Raw genomic sequence first — 20015 nt, 5'->3', positions numbered from 1 at the left:
CAACGAGAAGAGCCAGCTTGCTTGGGAGAAAAAGCTATGTTCTCATCAAGTGCAGTATTGTAAGGGTGTTATTTGAATTCCTGGAGACTTTCCAAATACGTAGTGTTTATTTGTGCTTCCTATCTTCCACTCAAAAGTATTCCTCTACCTCTTTACTTCTCCTTAAACACGGTGCTCTGTAAAAACACAACCCCTATCCCTACATGAATGTGCTCTGGATTGTTGGTTCTTTTTCATTTTCATGAAATGGGGTAGATTATATCGCTCCAGTAGCAGAAATGAAGGGTCTTAACTGGAAACAGCTGTTCAGTCTGTGATCTTCTAATGCAAGAATATTGGAAGAGATGGAGAGAAGAGGTGATGCAGATATGTATGTTTGATGGAGGAAATTCTTTGAAGTCATGCAGCTGTCACAGTTTCTATTTTTTAATCAACAGATGTGTCAAGATGATTATTCTTAACTAAACCTCAAACAGTACTTCAAGTTACCAGACATAAAACCAAGCAGCTCTATACAGATTGTGTTCATAGTCTATGCCTGGATTACTTTTCTACACACACACACACACAAAATACATAAGAATTTCACATAACATAAGAATTAACATTTTCTTTAGAAGTCTTTTGGACTGAATTTTTGTCTATGTGACTTTCATTTCTCCAAGCCTGAGAAGGGAACTGACTGAAGATTTGTAAGTCTAATGAATGAAACCTATAGCTGTAAATATGGCCATGATAAGACATCTGTTAAGAACACCCTACAAAGAAATAGGGCAAGATGAACCTTATTGTTCATCTTCTGCTGGATAAGGATTCTTCTTAATAGAAATGTAAATAGCAGGTGGGCAGCGTGTGTGATAAAACTGCACCCTTTGACCAGCCAGTGGTGACCACATAGGGAAGAGAATTCATCCTGGGTAATTTCAAGTGCCAGTGCTGCTTGTTCAAAAGAAAACCCTTTTACGAAAGAGCAGGAAGCTTCTTTCCCATTCTATTTCACCCTGCTCTGCACCATGTGTTACAAAGAAGTATTTGGTTTCACATCTATAGATGCGAGGGGAAAGCATCTCTGCTCTGCAGTGCTTTGAGTCACGTATCTTCTCTCCCACACATTAAAAAAAAAATCATATCAATGTAAAAACCTGAAAGGAGATACTTTAACTCAAATTCAATTTGTCTTATAAAGTCTGAAAGATGGAAATATTTCACTGAATAGATGTAAACAATTATAGCTAAAAAAATACTTTCTCATGTTACTAATAGCTGACTAAGTACAATTATTTTCTTAGTCATGACCTCCTCTCCTATTTGCATAGCAAAACTGCATTATAAGTTAAAGATAAAAAGATAAACATCAGCATTTTTTAATTGACGTAGTTATTGGGTAATTCAATCATGATCTATAAAAAGCTGCCACTTAGAAAGAAGGGGCAAAAATTGTGCTGATTCTAAAATACTTGATAAATGACAAGACTCCTCAAATGAAGACATTATTCAAATAATTACCAGTAAAAGCTTCATTGTCCAAGCTATTATACTTCAGCTGGTCACTTATAACACAATATAAGGACTTTATTTCAGTAAAGTGGTGAGAGTGGATGTGATCAGAATTAAAAGGCTCAACTGGGCATGTGCAGAATCACAGAATCACAGAATTTCTAGGTTGGAAGAGACCTCAAGATCATCGAGTCCAACCTCTGACCTAACGCTAACAGTCCCCACTAAACCATATCCCTAAGCTCTACATCTAAACATCTTTTAAAGACCTCCAGGGATGGTGACTCCACCACTTCCCTGGGCAGCCTGTTCCATTGCTGGACATTTTTGAGTGGTACAATAAAAGCCATCTCATGTTTTCTTCAACCAGTTACAGTGGTGTCTATATGATGTTCATGAATATAAACATTAAATAACAACTATAGAATAACAACTATAGACATTAATATCATGTCTTAATTTTTCATGATGATTGTCTGTCAAATGCTGCATTCAGATGAGAAGTATGCAAAATAGCCATCTAATATAGCATCCATGTACTGTATTTATTGCCATAAAAATTAGTTTTCTCTGTTGGTAGTACATGAATTTGGGATTGAATGCACAAGAATTACATTGGTCCAGAGTTCAAGAGTCATGGAAACGCTTGATGATTACATTTCAGGTGAAATTCACTGTAGAAGTTGGTATTAGAGTAGATTTACAACATCATAATCATAATACTTGTAGGGCATATTTACTAAAATGCACATCTCTAAAGTAATATTGGAACAAAATTAACATTTTTCCAGAATTTTTCTATGTTAAAAATCCTTTCCCTATTATAAAATGGAGAGCATTCTTTGTCACTTCAGTGGCAGCAGTATGAAGACTTGTCCTCTTTTCTATCTCAGAGGCTCCTGGGGATCACTTATGTCAATAAAGAGAGAAGATGTTATTTGTTCATAGCATTTATCTCTATCTACCCTAATGCCTATGAAAATGTGGAATAAAGTTATGAGACAAACTGTAAAAATAATATACAATATGTAGGTAATACAGACTGAGACTTGAAAACGTGAAAACAAACTGGAGCATGCTGAGTTATCAGGCTATGAAAGAGAAAGATTAGCACAGTGGAATTGTTTAGAAATGCTGGAATAAGTCAGATGGGTTTGTGTTTGCCTTCTGGAAGGCATATCTTTGCTATGCAGAAGCATTGAAATAGCTCTGTCTAAAAATAGTAGACAAGCAAGTGTCCATGCAGAATGTAAAGTTCACGTTTCTTTACATTTTATTTCTTTCCCCTGGATTCCAACCCTGCTGTGATTGATTTTTTTTTTCTTAATAAAACAATGATTTCCTTTTTCAAGTAAAATTGTCATATTCAAAATATAAGAGATATGCGTCGGCACTTGCAAGTGATTGGCAACGTGCCATATTCTCTTTGTGTCATAAAACTAAAGCAGTAATCTGTGAGAAGTATATTTGTCTGGGTCTTTTGCTATTTGAAGCTGTCCACAAAGTTTAACTTGGTATAAAATTAAATGTCAGTGGAGAACCAACAATCTAATTATATCTTTTTTTTTTTTTTAAGCTTATTGTTTATATTCTTGCAGATATATGGTACTTGGTGTAATCAATGGAAAAGTTAAAATTATGATGTACTTTATAGTTGTATACATTCATTTTGTGCATGAACTTCTTTGCCTGTTTGGATGTTGAAAAAAAGTCAAATGGTGTTCTTTCCTCTCCCCTTTGTTCTTCTGCCCTTCAACACTAGAGGTACATGGTTAAACCTTTTAACTTACTTTTCACAGAAAATCATTCTGCCCCTCCAGATGTTACCACTTACACCTCAGAACACTCAATACAAGTAGAAAGACCACAAGGATCAACGGCACGGGTGGCACCAAAGTATGGAAACGCTGAACTTATGGAAACTGGTGATGGTATGTCAAAAAGCAAAATCGTTTTCTCTTTGAGTATTGTAACCTTTTTGTAGTTAGCGTATGCATCTGTTCCTTGTTTCTTCTGGGCACTTGTCATTTATAAACACCCACGTAGTTAAAGCATCTTTGCAGTCCTCAAATAAACTGGTATACATGAAGCTGACAAAGAGAAATATTTCTTAATCAGCCCAGCTGATTCCCTGTATAAATTGTTTTGCAAATGGAAGCAGCAAGTCTCTCTAGATCTGCTTTTCTGCTTTTATCATGCTGTCTGGTTACAGCTAGGCTGTTTTTTAAAGGGCAAGAAATGCAACATACAATAGGATGGTTACATCTTGAAAAGTGTCATGATTAAAGTTTTATTTTCTCAGTTTTTTTTTTTTTTTTGAAAAACAGTTATTTGTAAACCCTTTCTTATTTACTGCTCCTCTTTTCTAAAACATATCAACCGATACCTCAGCAGGGTGTGGAATTGTTGACCAAGTGTATCCCATCTAAACTTAGTAGCTTCAGCTATAAAAACCACTTGGCAGAAGTGTTGGAGCCAACCATATAGAAGAGTAGGAAGTCGAAATTTCTGCAATGCAGTGACAGAAAGTTATTAGTTCAGGATCAGATGACATGAATGTTGCAGAGGCTTTGCACTCTGCCGGGGAAAGGGAGGGGGGAGGTGTTTGATGGGATTATATTACAAAAGTGCCCCTTGCCCCACACTGCTGTTCATTATTGTGTTTTTCAAAGTGCTGTGTGGACAGGCATGCTCCCGTTGGAGACTGCTGGCTGATGGAATTGGCTTTAGGGATGGTTGGGGAATACGGGGTCGTGCTGAAGTAATGCAAAGATGTCAGCCATGTTTAAGATGGATACTGGACAGACATCCACTGCAGTGTAAAGAGCAACCCAGAATAAATGATGGGACAGAGCAGATGAACTGTGCTCCTTGCTGAACCAGTGATCACAGGGAGAGACCATGCCCATCTTCTCAACGACCATCACCAGTGCTACCTAGAAGAGTTCTCTCAGGTTGCCAACACTCTGTAGGGAGGGCTTTTTCACTGTGCATCTCTCCCCCAGTCTATGTGCTTTTCCCCTCTAACTTTGCAAGCTCACTCTGATGTTGTTGTATTTATTGTTTTTATTTGCACTAGGCATCATTGTTCCTTTTTGCTGAAATGATCTTAATGTCTTAATGGTGAATACTCGAGTCACACTCATGGTATGGCATGAAACTGTAGTTGTGGTGGCCTTGCAGTCCTAGCCTTTTTCTTACCCCAATTAACGTCTGGTGGCGTTCAGCGTAGCGGTCAACTGATGTCTCCATTGATCCCTGTCCTGCAGGAGTACCAGTGAGCAGCAGAGTGTCAGCAAAGATTCAGCAGCTGGTCAATACACTAAAACGGCCCAAACGACCACCATTACGAGAGTTCTTTGTAGATGACTTTGAGGAATTGTTAGAAGGTAAAATGACTGTTTTTCAAAAGGTTTGGGGATCTCTTATTACAACTCTGTAAAATGTTTGTCTCGCACATTGACTTTCTAGAAAACTAAGTAAGCCCTCCCTGTACTGGCAAATACCAAAAAACTGTCGATATTCAGTGGAATCCGCTTGTAGTAAGCTTGGATGTAGTGCACTAGAACCAAAAGTCTCTGGTGTTTGCTCATGGTTCTGCTTGCAATGAAACTGCAGAAGAGAGGGAGAAAAAGCTTTGCTCTGAGAGCATTCAGCAGTGCGTTACAACCGTTTCTATTGAACATCAATACAAAAAAAACCTGTCAGTGAAGGAGCATGTTAAATGCTTCATACATCCTTTGTGTAACAAAGGAACATAAAAAACAAACAAACAAAAACAAAAACTAATTGTAAGATAGAAACATGGATAGTCAATAAATGCAAATTTGTTTTTAAGGAGGGCAATGCTTTGAGAATTAAGATTTGTCAGGATATGGTGGTTTAGTCCTCATTGCAGTTTATAAGCAAGCACTGCGACTGAACATGACTTAAATCGATGTGTTACTGATGACTTACTGGAGGACAATTTTTCAGAAGTTCTGCAGTTCATCGTATTACTGCATTTTTGCCAAGAAAAAGTATTCTCCATCTCTCTTTAGGAATGAAGGAAGATCGATTATTTCTAAGATAAATATATGCATGCTGCCTCAGCAGTTTCTTTCCCTGCTTGTAGAACTCGTGTCAATATAAGCACATGCATTCCTAAGATGTTTCAGTGTCCTCATCTCTGTTAAACTTAAAACTTAATTGTTCTGTTTTATGTCTCCGTTGCTTCTCAATACCTTCTAACATGTCATTATTTTCAGGATATTTTGCAAAGGTAACTTATTCTCTTGGTTACACAGGTGTACACAAGGTATAGAATTTACATGGTAACTGTATATCTTTTCATAATCATAAGTTCAACAGCCAGATCCAAACCAGCCAAAGCCAGAAGGAGCTCAGATGTTGGCTATGCGTGGGGAACAATTAGGTGTGGTTACAAACTGGCCGCCTTCTCTGGAAGCAGCTTTGCAGCGATGGGGGACCATCTCACCAAAAGCTCCTTGCCTAACCACTATGGATACTAATGGAAAACCACTGTATATTCTCACTTACGGTGAGCACTCTTCAAACTCCTTGTGATTTTATATACTATATGTAGTGTCTGTGTGTATAGTAAATATATAAATATATAGTGAAAAAGCCCTCAAACGATGCATCGTTTCCATTTCTGAATAGGGTAAAAAAATCTGAAGTTGTAGGTGTCCAAGTATGAATTTCTGAGGTGTTATAGCATGACTTACTTCACAAAGAGGAAAAGAGCTGAGTTGATAGATCTATGCAATCACAGATTATAAATTAAAACCACCTTTTAAATAGAAATACATACTAGGATAGACTTTTCTGAAGATTAACGTCTGTTAAGCCTGGGATATTTCCCAGGCTCTGTTCTGAAAAAGAACCTGGTATACAAAATTTACCAGCTTCCTGAAAAGTTAAAATAGGATTTTTTCCCATGTTTTTGCACTTTACTGACATTGCATTAAGTGTAATATGAATTATTCCTCCTGATATGTAGTTGTACAGCTAGCAAATATACCCCCTTGGAATGGATTTGCCAGGATATCTTTCGGTGTGATCTTTTGTATGTTGATTTATTTCCCTATGTTCACTGCACTGAGAGAGGCCAAATGGAGATAAACATAAGGAAATCTTTGTCAAATAACTCCCAAATAGCTTCTAATTTTGAGAAGTTCAGAGAGCATTTGGGAGATGTTCAAATGATTTATTTTGAATAACCATCAAACTTTGAAATGAAGTCGGGACATTTCTGTATGTTATTGGTATGAATATAAAAATGATTTTGCTTTTTTTATTTCTACCTTCTCAGGGACCTAGAGTCCTGTGCAAATAATATTTTTATATGCTGTAATACAGAGGTGTGTCTGCATTGTTCAGTGCTGAATGCTCCCTTCTGCTCAGGATTTAGGCTGAGTGATAGTCCTTGGCTGAAAAGATGTTTGCTGCAAGTTTGGGATTGCAAATACAGTTAAAGGCTTTTAAAGCATAACAGAACTTTAGGACCTGAAGGTCATGCATGAAACATTTTCCCTTCAGGTGCTTCTTAGAGTTAAGAAGTTACTTAAATTAGGGAGCAAAGATGATTCACCACTGATCGATGTTTTTCTTCCTTAAGGACATTTTCTTGGAACTAGAGAAGAATTTTTCTGTTTGCAATTATATGTTTGCAGAAGAGCAATTCATATCATCTACTGAATGCCCTAAATAAGTTTGACAAGACAGGAAATGAAGATGTTAGTAAGAATCAGAGCATTTCTGAATATGGGATTCTGTCCAGAGAGTCCGAGCGTGTGTCCTATTTCTCCTGAAGAGCTGTAAGCTGAACAAAGCCTGAGGAGCTCATCCATGGGGCTTATGAAGCTACCTAGCCTGTTTCTCTTTCCTAAGCTAACTCTTCCCAAATCCATCTTCCAAGTTGTCCAAATCCTCAGAAAAGTTAGACTAAATCTTTTTTTTTCTCATTATTATCATTTAGCTGCACTGATTTAAGCTGTTGCTTTTCAGTAGTTCCCCAAGGTTAGATTTTTTTTTTTTTAATAAATAAAATAAATTACAAAACCACAGTTCATAGAAGATGGAGTGAATTCTCTGCTACCTAGATTTCAAGTGGACATTGCATATCATGGGATATGCAAATTCATTTTGATGTAATACACATCACAATTTCCTTTACTCATTTTCTTTACATGAATAACAATTGCTTTTGAAAGATAATTAGCATTACAGATATGCCACTTTATTGGTGACTTTATGAATGATTTTGCTGTAACTATGCCACCTTATGCCTCTATTCCTAGAAATTGTGGGCATGGCATTTTAAAAAGTTGAAGATTAACAAAAATTAAGCCTTGAAATCAGCAGACATTCATACGCATGAATCATATATCCCTGTGCTTAGTTGCCCTGGCCCCAGTGTAATGAACTTTTGAAAGCTGAGGCTGCCCCAGTCCTACCACATGGCATTAATATGACACTTCCTTTCCTTGTGGTGTGTATTTCCTTGTCATCTGATATATTCCCATATCAGATGACCAAAACTAAAATATCAACACTGAGAACTTCCAGTAGCCTCTGAGTTTGTATCTCACAGTTACTTTTGTGTACTTTGATAATTCAAGAAAACACAATTTCCAGGATTTTTCATATGTTTGCAATTTTGACACATATTCAAGATTTTAAAGAATAATTCTAAATTTCTAGAGGTTCACTTTTGACGTTCTCTTCTTCAATATTTTATCTCTGTTTACTGTTTCTGCTTCAATCTCTTCTTATATCCTCTCTAAAACCTGCATGGAAATCCTCATTATTCAGCTTTCAGCTTTCTGGGTAGGAGCAGGATCCTGCATGATATCTTTTGTTCCCTACTTTTTTCTTACAAAACGTCTCTTCCAGTGTCTTATCTATGCTTGGAGGAATCATGGGTTTAACTGCTTATTCCAGATGTCTTTCCTTTTTTCCAAATTGAGTTCCAGGGCTATTCCTGTGACAGATTTGTAGCTGTCAGCTAAAACACATCATGGCTAAGAAAGAGTACTTACTCCCTTCACACCAAGCATTTTCATCTCCTCCTTTCTTGATCAGTGTAGACAATATTGCCATTCTGCCAGTCACTTGGGCTGTAACCCCAGTATGATAAATGACCCAGACATTTCTTTAGTTTTGTACAGCCATTCTGTGTCTGATCAGTGCAGGTTATTTTGGGGGTAAATCTCCTCAAATACAGACTTTTCTCTGCAACTGAGCAGCTAAATCTCATCCCACCTGTCACCATAGGCTTGATTCTTATAGCAGCTTTTCTCTGACCCCCCAAAAAATCATAGATTTTTAGAATTATTAAGGTTGGAAAAGACCTTCAAGATCCCTGGTCCAACCATCCCCCTACCACCAATGTCACCACTAAACCATGTCCCCAAGCACCACGTCCAACCTTTCCTTGAACACCCCCAGGGACAGTGACTCCACCACCTCCCTGGGCAACCCGTCCCTGTGCCTGACTGCTCTTTCTGAGAAGAAATGTCTCCTCATTTCCAACCTCAGCCTCTCCTGGTGCAGCTTGAGCCCATTCCCTCTGGTCCTACCACTAGTTACCCATGAGAAGAGGCCGACCCCCAGCTCCCCACACCTTCCTTTCAGGTACCTGTAGAGAGCAATGAGGTCTCCCCTGAGCCTCCTCTTTTCCAGCCCAAACACCCCCAGCTCCCTCAGCCGCTCCTCACAGGACTTGTGCTCCAGGCCCTTCACCAGCTTCGTAGCCCTGCTCTGGACAGGCTCCAGGGCCTCGATGTCCTTCTTGTAGTGAGGGCCCCAAAACTGAACACAGCACTCAAGGTATGGCCTCACCAGAGCAGAGCACAGGGGGACAATCACCTCCCTGCTCCTGCTGGCTGCACTACTCCTGATACCAGCCAGGATGCTGTTGGCCTTCTTGGCCACCTGGGCACACTGCTGGCTCGTGTACAGGCGAGCATCAATCAGCACCCACAGATCCTTTTCCTCTGCCCAGCTTTGCCTAATCTCTGCCTTCCCATTCCCCTGCAGGAATTCATCTAATTATTAATTGTTTATATCTCCTGTGACTTTTTCAGCATGTTTTTCATGTGTTTTTTTTTTGGTCTTCTATAGCATGTTAGGACTGTCTTCCTCCATGTGTCTCAGATTACTGTAGATATGAGAAATGATCAACTGTACTTCGACACTTGATCTTTTTTAAGCAAGTTTTTGAAATATTTTCTCAGTTCTTCAAGTTGTTTTCACTGTCCCAATTGTAATTGTTACTCAAAACTCCTAAACTCTTTCTAGTGAATGAAATGCTATGAATGTTCCTTATTTCTCAAATATTTTATTCCTCTGGGAACTTGCTTAAGTGGAGAGCATCTTAGTTAAGTTATTCACAATCCTTTTGTAAATCAAATCACTGAATATGCATAAATAGAAAAGTCTGAGATAAGGGAGGGAAAGACGTCTATAAGGTTTTATGTACATCTGAACTCTGACTAGAAATCTAACATATGCTTTGAGGAAAAGAAGGACAATTTCTTGCTCAGGCAAAGTTGATCAGAGTAGTCAAGCAGCTGATTTTGGTATTGTTGGCATTACAAATGAAATGCTTAGTGATTTCTTAGTGGAGAAACATGAATAAAGGATAATTAAATCCAAAATACTACTTACACTATCACAGCTACTTTTCTTGCTGTAGAATGATTATTGTAAGAAGGATCAGAAAGATTGGAGAAAAAGTAAAAAGCTGAAAGTAATTTGGAAATAAGCAAGTTTTGAGCTTTTTTATTGCAACCATTATTAAAACCAACAAAAAGAGTACCAGTTAACTGCATCGGATTCAGAGAATCTCATTGCCTTTATCTAACATTTTCTGTACTTAGTTTTTAAACCATTTTCCGTAGCTCCAGTGTATTGTTTCACATATCAGAGGCCCATTGGAAACAGCAGAGCTAGGAGAAAAGAGCAGAGAAGGCTCTTTGGATAGTGAAGTGTTTTTTCTTTATCCATTTGGACTCTGTGGAGAAAGAAATCATCTTTCAAATGAATTGCCCATTAAAAAAATAACACATAATGCAGCCATTAACATCTTGAGGCCAAAGTCCTGCTGTCTTAGCAGAGGTGTTATACTGGGGATAGCCTGAAATGGTTGACAGTCAACAACAGACCGAAAATAGCCACCCCCAAGCAGTGCTGCAGCTGGCATGTGACCACAGCCGTCTACATCTTCTTCATCCAGAATCTCCTAGACCAGGAATTTCACAGTTACCAGGAGTGTAAAGGGAACTGAGATTCTGCTCATAACCAAGTAACGAAATAACCAGATTGTCCTTATCACTGAAATAAATCATTGCTTGCAGAGGTAAAAGTCATCGTGGTTTAAGTCCTTAGACATCAATCAACAGTATGGCTAATACTTTCAACCTTTATTGCTTTAATAAAGATAAAGAAAATTGCTTGCTTTAAAAATCTATATTACAAAATTGGGATTTAGACTGGGATATCAAGTACTGTAATAATAATATTCCCTCTATTCTGAGTATGTCTGGGGTATTTTATTATCCGCAATAAAACATTTTTGTTATTTTGTTTGGATATTTTTCCAATAAGATACCTGCTTCATTTGCTGCTCGGTGTGGATCTCAAAAATTTCTAAAGACAAGGTTAGCAGAGCAGCAGAACTGTGACTGTTATTTTGCAATGCAGAAAAGGTGTCTATTTACCTGTATCACGTTAAGAAGTCTGCCATTTATACCAAATTTAATGTCTTCATTTTTATGTTTAGTGTAAGAAATATATTGTGATCTTGAAAGAATGAATATTTGACAACATTATTTTCAGTTAAGTTTTGGCAGTCTCGCAATTGCTGTGCATGGAGATTGGTAAGCGACCACGGGTTTGGTTTTGCTGAGTTAGTGCTGTGTGGTTCTTAAAAGCGTACAGAATTCAATAAGGGAATTGATTGTGGTTTGTTTGGTCTTTAAGTTTTCTTCCTGATGCAGCTTTTCTCTTATAACCTTCTTTACATTCAACACAAACATATAGTCCTTTTACAGATTTGTGGAGGGGGAGGAAGGGGATTTACTTCAGTGTCATGTGGAAAGCATATATTTTTTACCAACTGATCCCTTTTTGTATATTTTTAAGACCTGGTGGTTTCCTTTATCCTCATAATGTGTTGCTTAACCAGATGGGACTGGCTATTCACTCATCACACTAGCTTGCAAATTTTTGTAGGTGAAAGATATTGCCCTGTAAATAGGCTGTTAGCATAGAACAATACTGATTACAAGTGATATTTAGAATATGTGGTTAATGCTGTAGAGTTGCTACTATACAACAAAATCAAAATTCCAGCAGAAAACAAACAAAACCCACAGATAGTTGCCCCACACAGGTGTTAACAATGTTTGTCATGGCTGCCAGAATGTGAGGTGATATTTTTCATTTGCTCCTGCCTTGACTGTGTGTGTGTGTGATGTCTGCAGGACATGGCTCAGCTTCAGAGGCATAGCTGCTGCACCACACACTTGCTGATACTTGCTGGGCACTGGGAATGCTCAACTTGGTTTGCCAGTGTAGGAAGAACACTGAAGGTGACTTGGCCTCACTCCAAGAGCACACTGCTAGGGCTTGCAGGTCCAGCAGCAATATCTGCGACAAGTTACAGGAGCACATAAGGAAGATTTGATCATCATTAGAAGATTTATTTCAGTAAATGCTTCAGCAATTAGAAATGTGTTGGGATATGACAGATGCAGAGGAGAAAACCTTGATTTCTTTGTATCTTGTAGAGTTATAAAACGTTTTGGAAACTAACACCAAAATAAGCAGCTTGATGGGGGGTAGGAAAATTACAATTTTTAGTAGTGACATGTAGTTGTCCAGCTTGGTTTGTTTTCCCAAATCCACTCAGGAAATTCTTTGGATACTGAACAGTTTTCATTGTTTGGGAGATAGTTTTGGACCTGAAAACTGGAAAATTCAGGACCTTATCAAAGGCATTGAGTTACCCAGGACACCTGTGTGTGTCCTGGATCTGCAGGAGCCCGGCCCCCCTCTGGAGAGTACCCTAGTGCCCAAAATGCCACTGGATATGCAAATGTCTCTCTAATGACTTACCTCTCTAAAGGGCTTACCAAGCCTTCATTTTCAAACTCAAAAATGAGTTCACACGTGACAGAGTCAGGCAGGGACAAGTACTGTGAGCATCCAGTGTCCCCGGCAAGGCAGGCAGGAGGGCAGGGAACAAGGATGAGAAGGGCCCCAGGGTCTGGAAGCAGCAGTGCTGCTGGGGGTAGCTGCACCCAGCTGGCGCTTGCTCTCCATCGCTACAGGAGAGCAGAAAACCATTTTCTGCTACAGTGGCATTGCTGGACGAAAGGAGATCTGTCGCCGTGCAGAAATGTGGGCTGGTCCAACCCCTGCTGCCTGAAACTGCTGCTTGAGTTTCCTACCTCTGCCCTTCTGTCTTCAGGCCAACTTACTAGAAGATGGATGGCGATGTGTTTATCTGAGGAAGACCTGTGCTGAATTGCGGACAAAGGGCCATATCCTCAGCAGCCCCCAGCGGTGCAATTTCCTTTGCAGCTCACGTCCCTTCGTAGCAGGTTTCCCCCACGCAAATGTCGTCCCCATCCCAGAGTGAAAGCCTTGGATGGAGCACAGCTGGTTCCCCCACCGGGCTGCCTTCTGCCCCGGGGCAGATGTGCACGGAATTGAGGTCAAGGCAAGGTCTCCTCATCGGGATTTGCGGGAGAGATTTTAGCAATCAGCTTTTTCCCAGCAACGTCTAATCTCTCAAGTTTACAAAGGAAAAATTACACTGAATTGCAACCTAGGCAGAACCGAGGAAGGAAACACTTCAAAGATTTCCTTCTTTATAACATCCTCTGTTACTGAGGGCTTTTATCCCACAGTCATGGAGCCCTTTGTGTTTTTCAGTGACGTTGGCAGGCTGAACGGCCAAGGTGGCAAAATAAACACACAGCTCAGTTGGCCCCGTGTCGCTCCTCGTCCAGCAGCCTCAGGCCTGGCCCTGGTGACTCAGGCCTTCCTGGCTCCAGCTCCCGCACTGCTGTTCCCTTCACAGCTCTGTCTTTTCTGGAATGAAGCTATTTATCTAGAAGAAAAATGGTGGGCTTGCTCTTGAGCACAGCCCAGGTCTAGATCTGTGTGGGATTGACTCTGGGATCAGTGTGCGAGATGGCTGGCCTGCACACAGCCATGCTCCTCGCTGCTGGCCGAGCAGAGGCCACGGCAGCCAGGGACAGGCGGAGCCTGACTGGGTTGAAAAGATGGAAGTGCTGAGGGATGCAGGAGAGACCTTCTGTCCCAGCTCCATCAGAGCTCAGTGCAAACTGCCTTCCTCGTTCCAGGTTTCCATAGTTTCATACCCTTTTGCACATACGGGTAGCTCAGTTAGTTGACACAGTTTGGTATTCCAACAGTAATTAGAACAGGAGAGGGCCTGGGAGGAAAAAGACCTCTAGAAAATATTACAGACTTATTCTGTGCAATTCAAGGTGGGTTGAAACAGAAAGGTGAGGAAGTAGTGAAATGGCCTTGTATATTCTATATTTCAGAAGATGAAGTAAAATTTTGGAAGTAAGGGAGCATCATGACAAAATGTATTTAGACAAATATTTACAACCTTACTAGAAAGTAACACATTACTCTTTGAGAGAACTTTATTTCTACATTTACTTTGATTTACATTGGCGTGGAGATAGTTGTATTGTGTACCCATGTACTTCTGAAAGAATGCATCTAAGTCCTTTAATATGAATAGTGCTTCAGAGCTCAAATTTTGAAGAAAATATTGTATGCAAGATGGCATGTTTGATACACAAAAAATGAGTATGAATATGTCACAAATGCAAATTTAAGACTTTTAACAGATTTAATCTCCATAGCTCCAATAGAACTTTTCACAGCAGCCCCTTATGTCTCTCAGAAAAGGGATCAAAATCTTAATGTTCATTATAAGCATGAAAGTGTTTTGTGTAAAGATGGTTCTCCCTTGCACTCAGAACTTCTACCAGGCTTTTCATTTCCATTCTCCAAATTTCTGTATCAGTACTAATTGCTCTTCTACGTTTGTTGCCACTGAAACTTTAATGTTGGAAACTTTTAAGAAAATGAATGTTTGCTTTTCTAGGGCATCCTTGTTTTTATTCCACTTGCTGGTCAAGTTTAAGTGTTGACTGTTGCAACAGGGATGCTTTTAAAGACTTTTTTCCAATAAAGGCAGGTAGTTCTACTGCAGTGTTATGAAGGTTAATTCTGCAGAAGTATTCCTGTATCCACATTGAGTTTTCAGTGGAACAGAATTGACTTGTGTTTGTTTTTAAACATCAGGACAGTTCAGCATCCAAATACTGGAGCAATTTTAAATATATTTAAAGCTTCAGAAAATATGATTTAATGATAAAATATTACCATTTTCATAAGAAGTAATTGCACTTAAGACTTTCTCAATAACAGGCAGCAGTGACCTTCCAATTTTCCTTAAGAGTTTAAAGAGAAAATCTGGCCTTCTCATTATACGTTACATTTGCATCAGATTGGCACTTAAAATAATACAGCATTGCATTTCGTATCCAGAATGTGGAGGAATTTATTATAAAAACTGCTTGGGGTAGTTATAAATAGCAGTACTGCTTGTTTGGGAGCCTGAACTGCTGAACCCCATAGGTAATCCGTTGTCAGAACCTATTATCGTTTAAGTTATTGGTGGGCATGAATTAAAGATTTGTTACTGTCAGACTGAATACTGCTTCAAGACAGTAGCTGAGGGCCAGCCAAGACCAAGGTCTGTTACGCTAGGTATTATTCGAATGGAAGTAACAAGGGCTGTAAACAAAGGCTCTCAGAAAGAACTTGCACAGTCGGGATATGCTGATCTCTTAAAGGATTAATGAAAGGCACAATATGGCCAGTGATATTTTGAGGAGATGATTCTTTCTTTAAATAATATTGGTGCAAGGTCTGCATGAAGATTAGCTAAGTAAGTACAGATGAGATTAGCTAAGTAAGTGCAGATGGGGGGATGAAGCAAGGGGGAACAGAGATGGTAAAAAGGAAGGATACCTGGAGGCAAGTGAAATGAAACTGACTGTGTGGGAGTGGGGGAGAAGTAAAAGCCAAGTTAAATTGAAGGAGGTCCAGAATTAAAAGTGCAACTCATCTTACAGGTGTGCTAAGGATCAGAAGGTCCCTGCTGCTTCAGTGTGCCCCTTTGGCTGTAGGGTGTTTTCTGTTGTTGACTTTTTTTCCTTGTCTCTCCTTCTTGGGACTGCTTTCCTTTTTCCCTTGGTGTCTTGGGGTAGGGAAAGTGCCATTATGATCCCTGCATCATACCCTCGGAGGGAAGTCCCCGTGCATAGCACAGTCTGAACTGAAAGGCAGCTTTTGCTATTAGGCTGTCTGGACTTCCTGGTATTCCAGCCACTTCTAACAGCTGACTTTTGTAGTCCAGATCCAATTCACTGCAAAGCAAGAAAGCTACTTCTTTCTACCTTGAAGAAAGCTTTTTTAAGCTTTTTTTTTTTTTTTTTTTTTGTCTTAAAAATGCTGCTGTCTTGAAGTTCAAAGAAAATATCTGGTGTATCTGATACGTATTTAAATATTTCCATTAGTTGCAGCAGTGGTATCACATTTAGTTGGAAAATTCATATACATGTACGTTTTCCTAGTATTTCTTCTACTGCTCAGGCATTCTTTCCCTTTAATAATCTTGTAAAACATGCAGAATTTTAAAATTAATTTTACAAATTTTGTGTTAATAGGCAAACTTTGGACCAGAAGTATGAAGGTTGCTTACAATATACTACATAAATTAGGCACAAAACAAGAACCAATGGTACGACCTGGAGACAGGGTGAGTAACTGAATGATTTTTATTTATTAATAATTCAGATCCCGGGTTGACAAAGAGAGAATGAGGTATTTGGGTGCCCAGGGGAAATTAATGAAGTTAAATGTTGGGGGTGGAGGAAAGTCTGCCTTTTACTCAGAAAAGGGCTGATCACTCAGACAGATGTTTTGAATTGCACATTAAATAATCTGAGCTAGTATTCGCTGAATAGCAACTTGAAGTTGTGGCAACATCAGCAATAAACGTTCCCATGGAAAGTGATTTTTGGACGTAGAACAGCGGTCTGTTTAGCAAAAACTTGCTTATAGAGCCTGGAGGTGTCGTGTGGGTAAAATGTACTTACTAATGGCTTTGTAGTTGTTGAGATGGTAGAAAAAAGAGGAGTATTGTGGAGGACAAACACAAACAAGCTAAGCACATTTTGGCAGACAGTTAAATAAATAAATTACGCTGACTGGTAATGTGGAGAGTATTTCCATTCCTTGTTCTTCAATCTGATTCAGCTACTGCCGGAGGCTGGATCTAGGTGAATGTATAACATCCACAGAGGGCAAGGGTTACAGAGCTAGTCTGCTGCCTTCATGCTACCCCTTTTCTCTGCCAGAGTGTGTATCCAAATTTCCACAGGTCCCATTCCAGGTTGGCTCTAAGTCATGGAATGGAGATTCCTGAACAAATCTGTCAGAAATGCACATTTTAGTCACAACCTTGTGATTAGAGTTTTGAATGTAAAATTAAGGATTCCTCTTCCAGTTTGAGAGCAATTCTTAAACTGCTGGTTTACTTGGTCCTTTTGTGCCATGTGTGAAAAATGTGTTGATATGCACTACACTTTTCCTATGTCTTCAAAAATGAGAGCATGCAGTAAAGGTTCACAGAAGAAAATAAATGAATTAAAAAAAAAAAAAAGAAGAAACCTGACAGTCCTTTCTGTGCTTCATTTGGAAATAAATCATAAAGCATTTAACTAAAAGATCTCTAGATCCTTAATCTAAATTGCTTCCTACAGTGGTATTCAGCCATCTGAAGAATCTCTTTTGCTTGATTTACAAGTGTGTATCTAAGCAACAGCAGAAGCAGCAAGTTGTTCAAGTGTGTGCATCAAGAGAATCCACCCAGAAGGCTCTAAATGGAATAAAGTTCAGATACAGGCAGTGTGTGTGTGCCTCTTTCTCCCTGTTGTCTGCTAACTGCCCATCTTTGCATTAATTTACTGCAGCAACCGCTGACATCTCCTAACGTTAGGAAAAGATTTGTGGATAATTCAGTCAGAAAGCTGGAAGTTTAGCTAGTGCAGGACACATACATAACAAATTGCAGTCCTTCTAAAATAAGTCCACCTAGATTACAGTGAAACAAATGTTTATGGCTGAGTGCTGAAAGCATATGCTTGTGCTGTAAAAACATCTTGCTTAGCATCTCTGTAACAGAAACATGATCATTTAAAGCTGCTTCTTGTGGAAGATGAGGTGTTACTGTACTGATGTTCTAGGCTGTTATTCTGGCTGTTATCCCCCTGTCATAATAATATAAAAGCTTTCTGACCTCTCTGAAGATGACTTTTTATTCTAAATAATGTATTTTGTGTGACAACAGTTAAAGGTACTTTTGAAATGCTAAATGAAATACATTTGTGCATATTTGTGATCTTTTCCAAATCGGAGGGTAATTGTTTACTTATGTTAATATGATATACAACTCGGAAAGGGCTTTCCCCCTTTAAAAGCATCTTCTATCAATGCAATCTCTATTTTTCATGACTCATATGACATCACTCTTTAGTTTCTTTGTCCGAGACAAAAGAATAAGTGATTGTGCCTGTATGTGAGTCCCTGGTTCTGATACAATTATAGCTCACAAAGAACCACATTTGCCTCCTATAGTATCTTCAGAAATTTAACCTCGTGTCATTTACAGACAGCTGCCTGTAAATTAAGCTTGCCCTCTAATATATCTACCAGATAAATAGACTCTCGTCAATGCGCTGTATATTTCATTTGCCTTCAGCCTTATCCGTTTTTGCTGTTACACACACTATCTGGTTATTTGGTACGGGTCTGTTAGTGATTAATGTCTTTTGAAGGGGAAGTTAATGCTTCATCCCCACTGGACTTCAGTGAGAGTTTTTCACCTCAGTCAGCTCCTTTGAAAAGATTCCCAGCTAAACCTTCACTGTGTGTATGTAAACAAAGAGCAACACAAAAAATAACAATCCTCAAAGTACCTTTTGGGATCTTTCAACATCTTTCAGATCTGTGCTGGGCTCAGCAAACTGCTATCCCTGCAGTGTACCTAGCAAAAACCCTTTCATTCCATTTCCCTTGTGGATATTTATGGTATGTGTACAGAAAATATATACACTAAACTGCACAGCCATCTTGTGCAGTTGTATTGTTTCTTGTGCTAGGATACAGATATGATAGCAGTATATTTTCTATGAAGCTCCTAAAGTTTTAAGTCTTCATCTTAAAAACAGGTATTTTTGACCCCTTGGACAAAGTTAGATTTCTTCTAGTTTGAAGAAATCAATTTAATTTGTAGAAAGGAACCATCTTTGAAGCCATATGAAATCACTGAAAACACTTTTAATCTCCAGTTACTGAATCTTGGCAAGTGTATAAAACACGATGGTTTTGCTCCAAGAGATTGAAACTTGTAAGTCTTATGTATGTCAAATCAGTCAAAACTGAAGACTTAATATGTACTTTCAGCAAAGTTTAAGGTGCTGAACACTGATCCTGTGTGCAAACCCAACGGAGTTAAGTTAGAAGTCACGGGGAACACCTCTTGCATGCCACTTCTGTCAGCCCCGGGAGGTAGAGTTACCAGCTTCATTGCAGCTGCTTAAGACATGAGTTGAGAAAATGCATCTGAGTGATTGAAAATAAAAATGTAGACAGGATCCATCCCTTGAGGTCTCTAACCACTAATTGATGGCAAGGAGAGCTGTGGCCTCTCTAGGTTGCTGGATCCTCAGTTAGATCATGCAATCTCATTCATCCTTCTGTTTTGTCCCTGGATGATCTAACAAGATTGCAGCACCCATAGGTGTAAGCTGCCCAGTTCGGCACATCTGGGGATGAAAGGCACCTCATGAGCATACAGGTGATTTTCTATAATGTCTTATCTTTTCTTGGCATTCTTTAATCTAAATAATTCCCTAGCCCGAAAGCTGTGAAGTTTAGCAAGTCCAGACTTAGAATTAAATCAAATTGAATTGAATAGAAATAGAATAGTTCAGTTGGAGGGGACCTACAAAGATCATTTGTCCAACTGACTGACCACTTCAGGGCTAACCAAAGTTAAAGCATATTAATGAGGGCATTATCCAAACACCTCTTGAACACTGACAGGTTTGGGGCATCAACCACCCCTCCAGGAAGCCCGTTCCAGTATTGGATCACTCTCTTGGTGAATATTTTTTTCCTAATGTCCAGTCTGAACCTCTCCTGGTGCAGCTTTGTGCTGTTCCCACACATCCTGTCATCGTTTCCCAGGGAGAAGAAACTGGCACCTCCCTCTCTGCTTCCCCTCTTCAGGAAATTGTAGAGAGCAATGAGGTTGCTTTAGCCTCCTTTTCTCCAAACTAGACGAAGCAAATGTCCCAGACCTCTCCTCATAGCACATGCCTTAACAC

The 20015-nt window shown here is 39.3% G+C and overlaps 1 protein-coding gene across 6 annotated transcripts in view; it reads left to right on the top strand.

Moving 5' to 3' along the window:
* The window catches only part of DIP2C (disco interacting protein 2 homolog C), a 311434-nt gene that overhangs the window by 198704 nt on the left and 92715 nt on the right, over nt 1-20015 (top strand). For 5 of the 6 annotated variants that reach the window (XM_068673473.1, XM_068673477.1, XM_068673476.1 and 2 more), the window contains 4 exons: nt 3297-3428; nt 4767-4886; nt 5840-6037; nt 16290-16381. In XM_068673473.1, the coding sequence (XP_068529574.1) occupies nt 3297-3428; nt 4767-4886; nt 5840-6037; nt 16290-16381 (542 nt within the window). The remainder of the gene's footprint in view (nt 1-3296; nt 3429-4766; nt 4887-5839; nt 6038-16289; nt 16382-20015) is intronic. The other variant, XM_068673474.1, reaches the window with a different exon arrangement.

Source organism: Anas acuta, chromosome 2, assembly GCF_963932015.1.
Source record: "Anas acuta chromosome 2, bAnaAcu1.1, whole genome shotgun sequence".
NCBI classification, from domain to species: domain Eukaryota; kingdom Metazoa; phylum Chordata; class Aves; order Anseriformes; family Anatidae; genus Anas; species Anas acuta.
The sequence above is the reverse complement of the archived record's forward strand: the minus strand, read 5'-3'. Positions and strand labels throughout refer to the sequence as shown.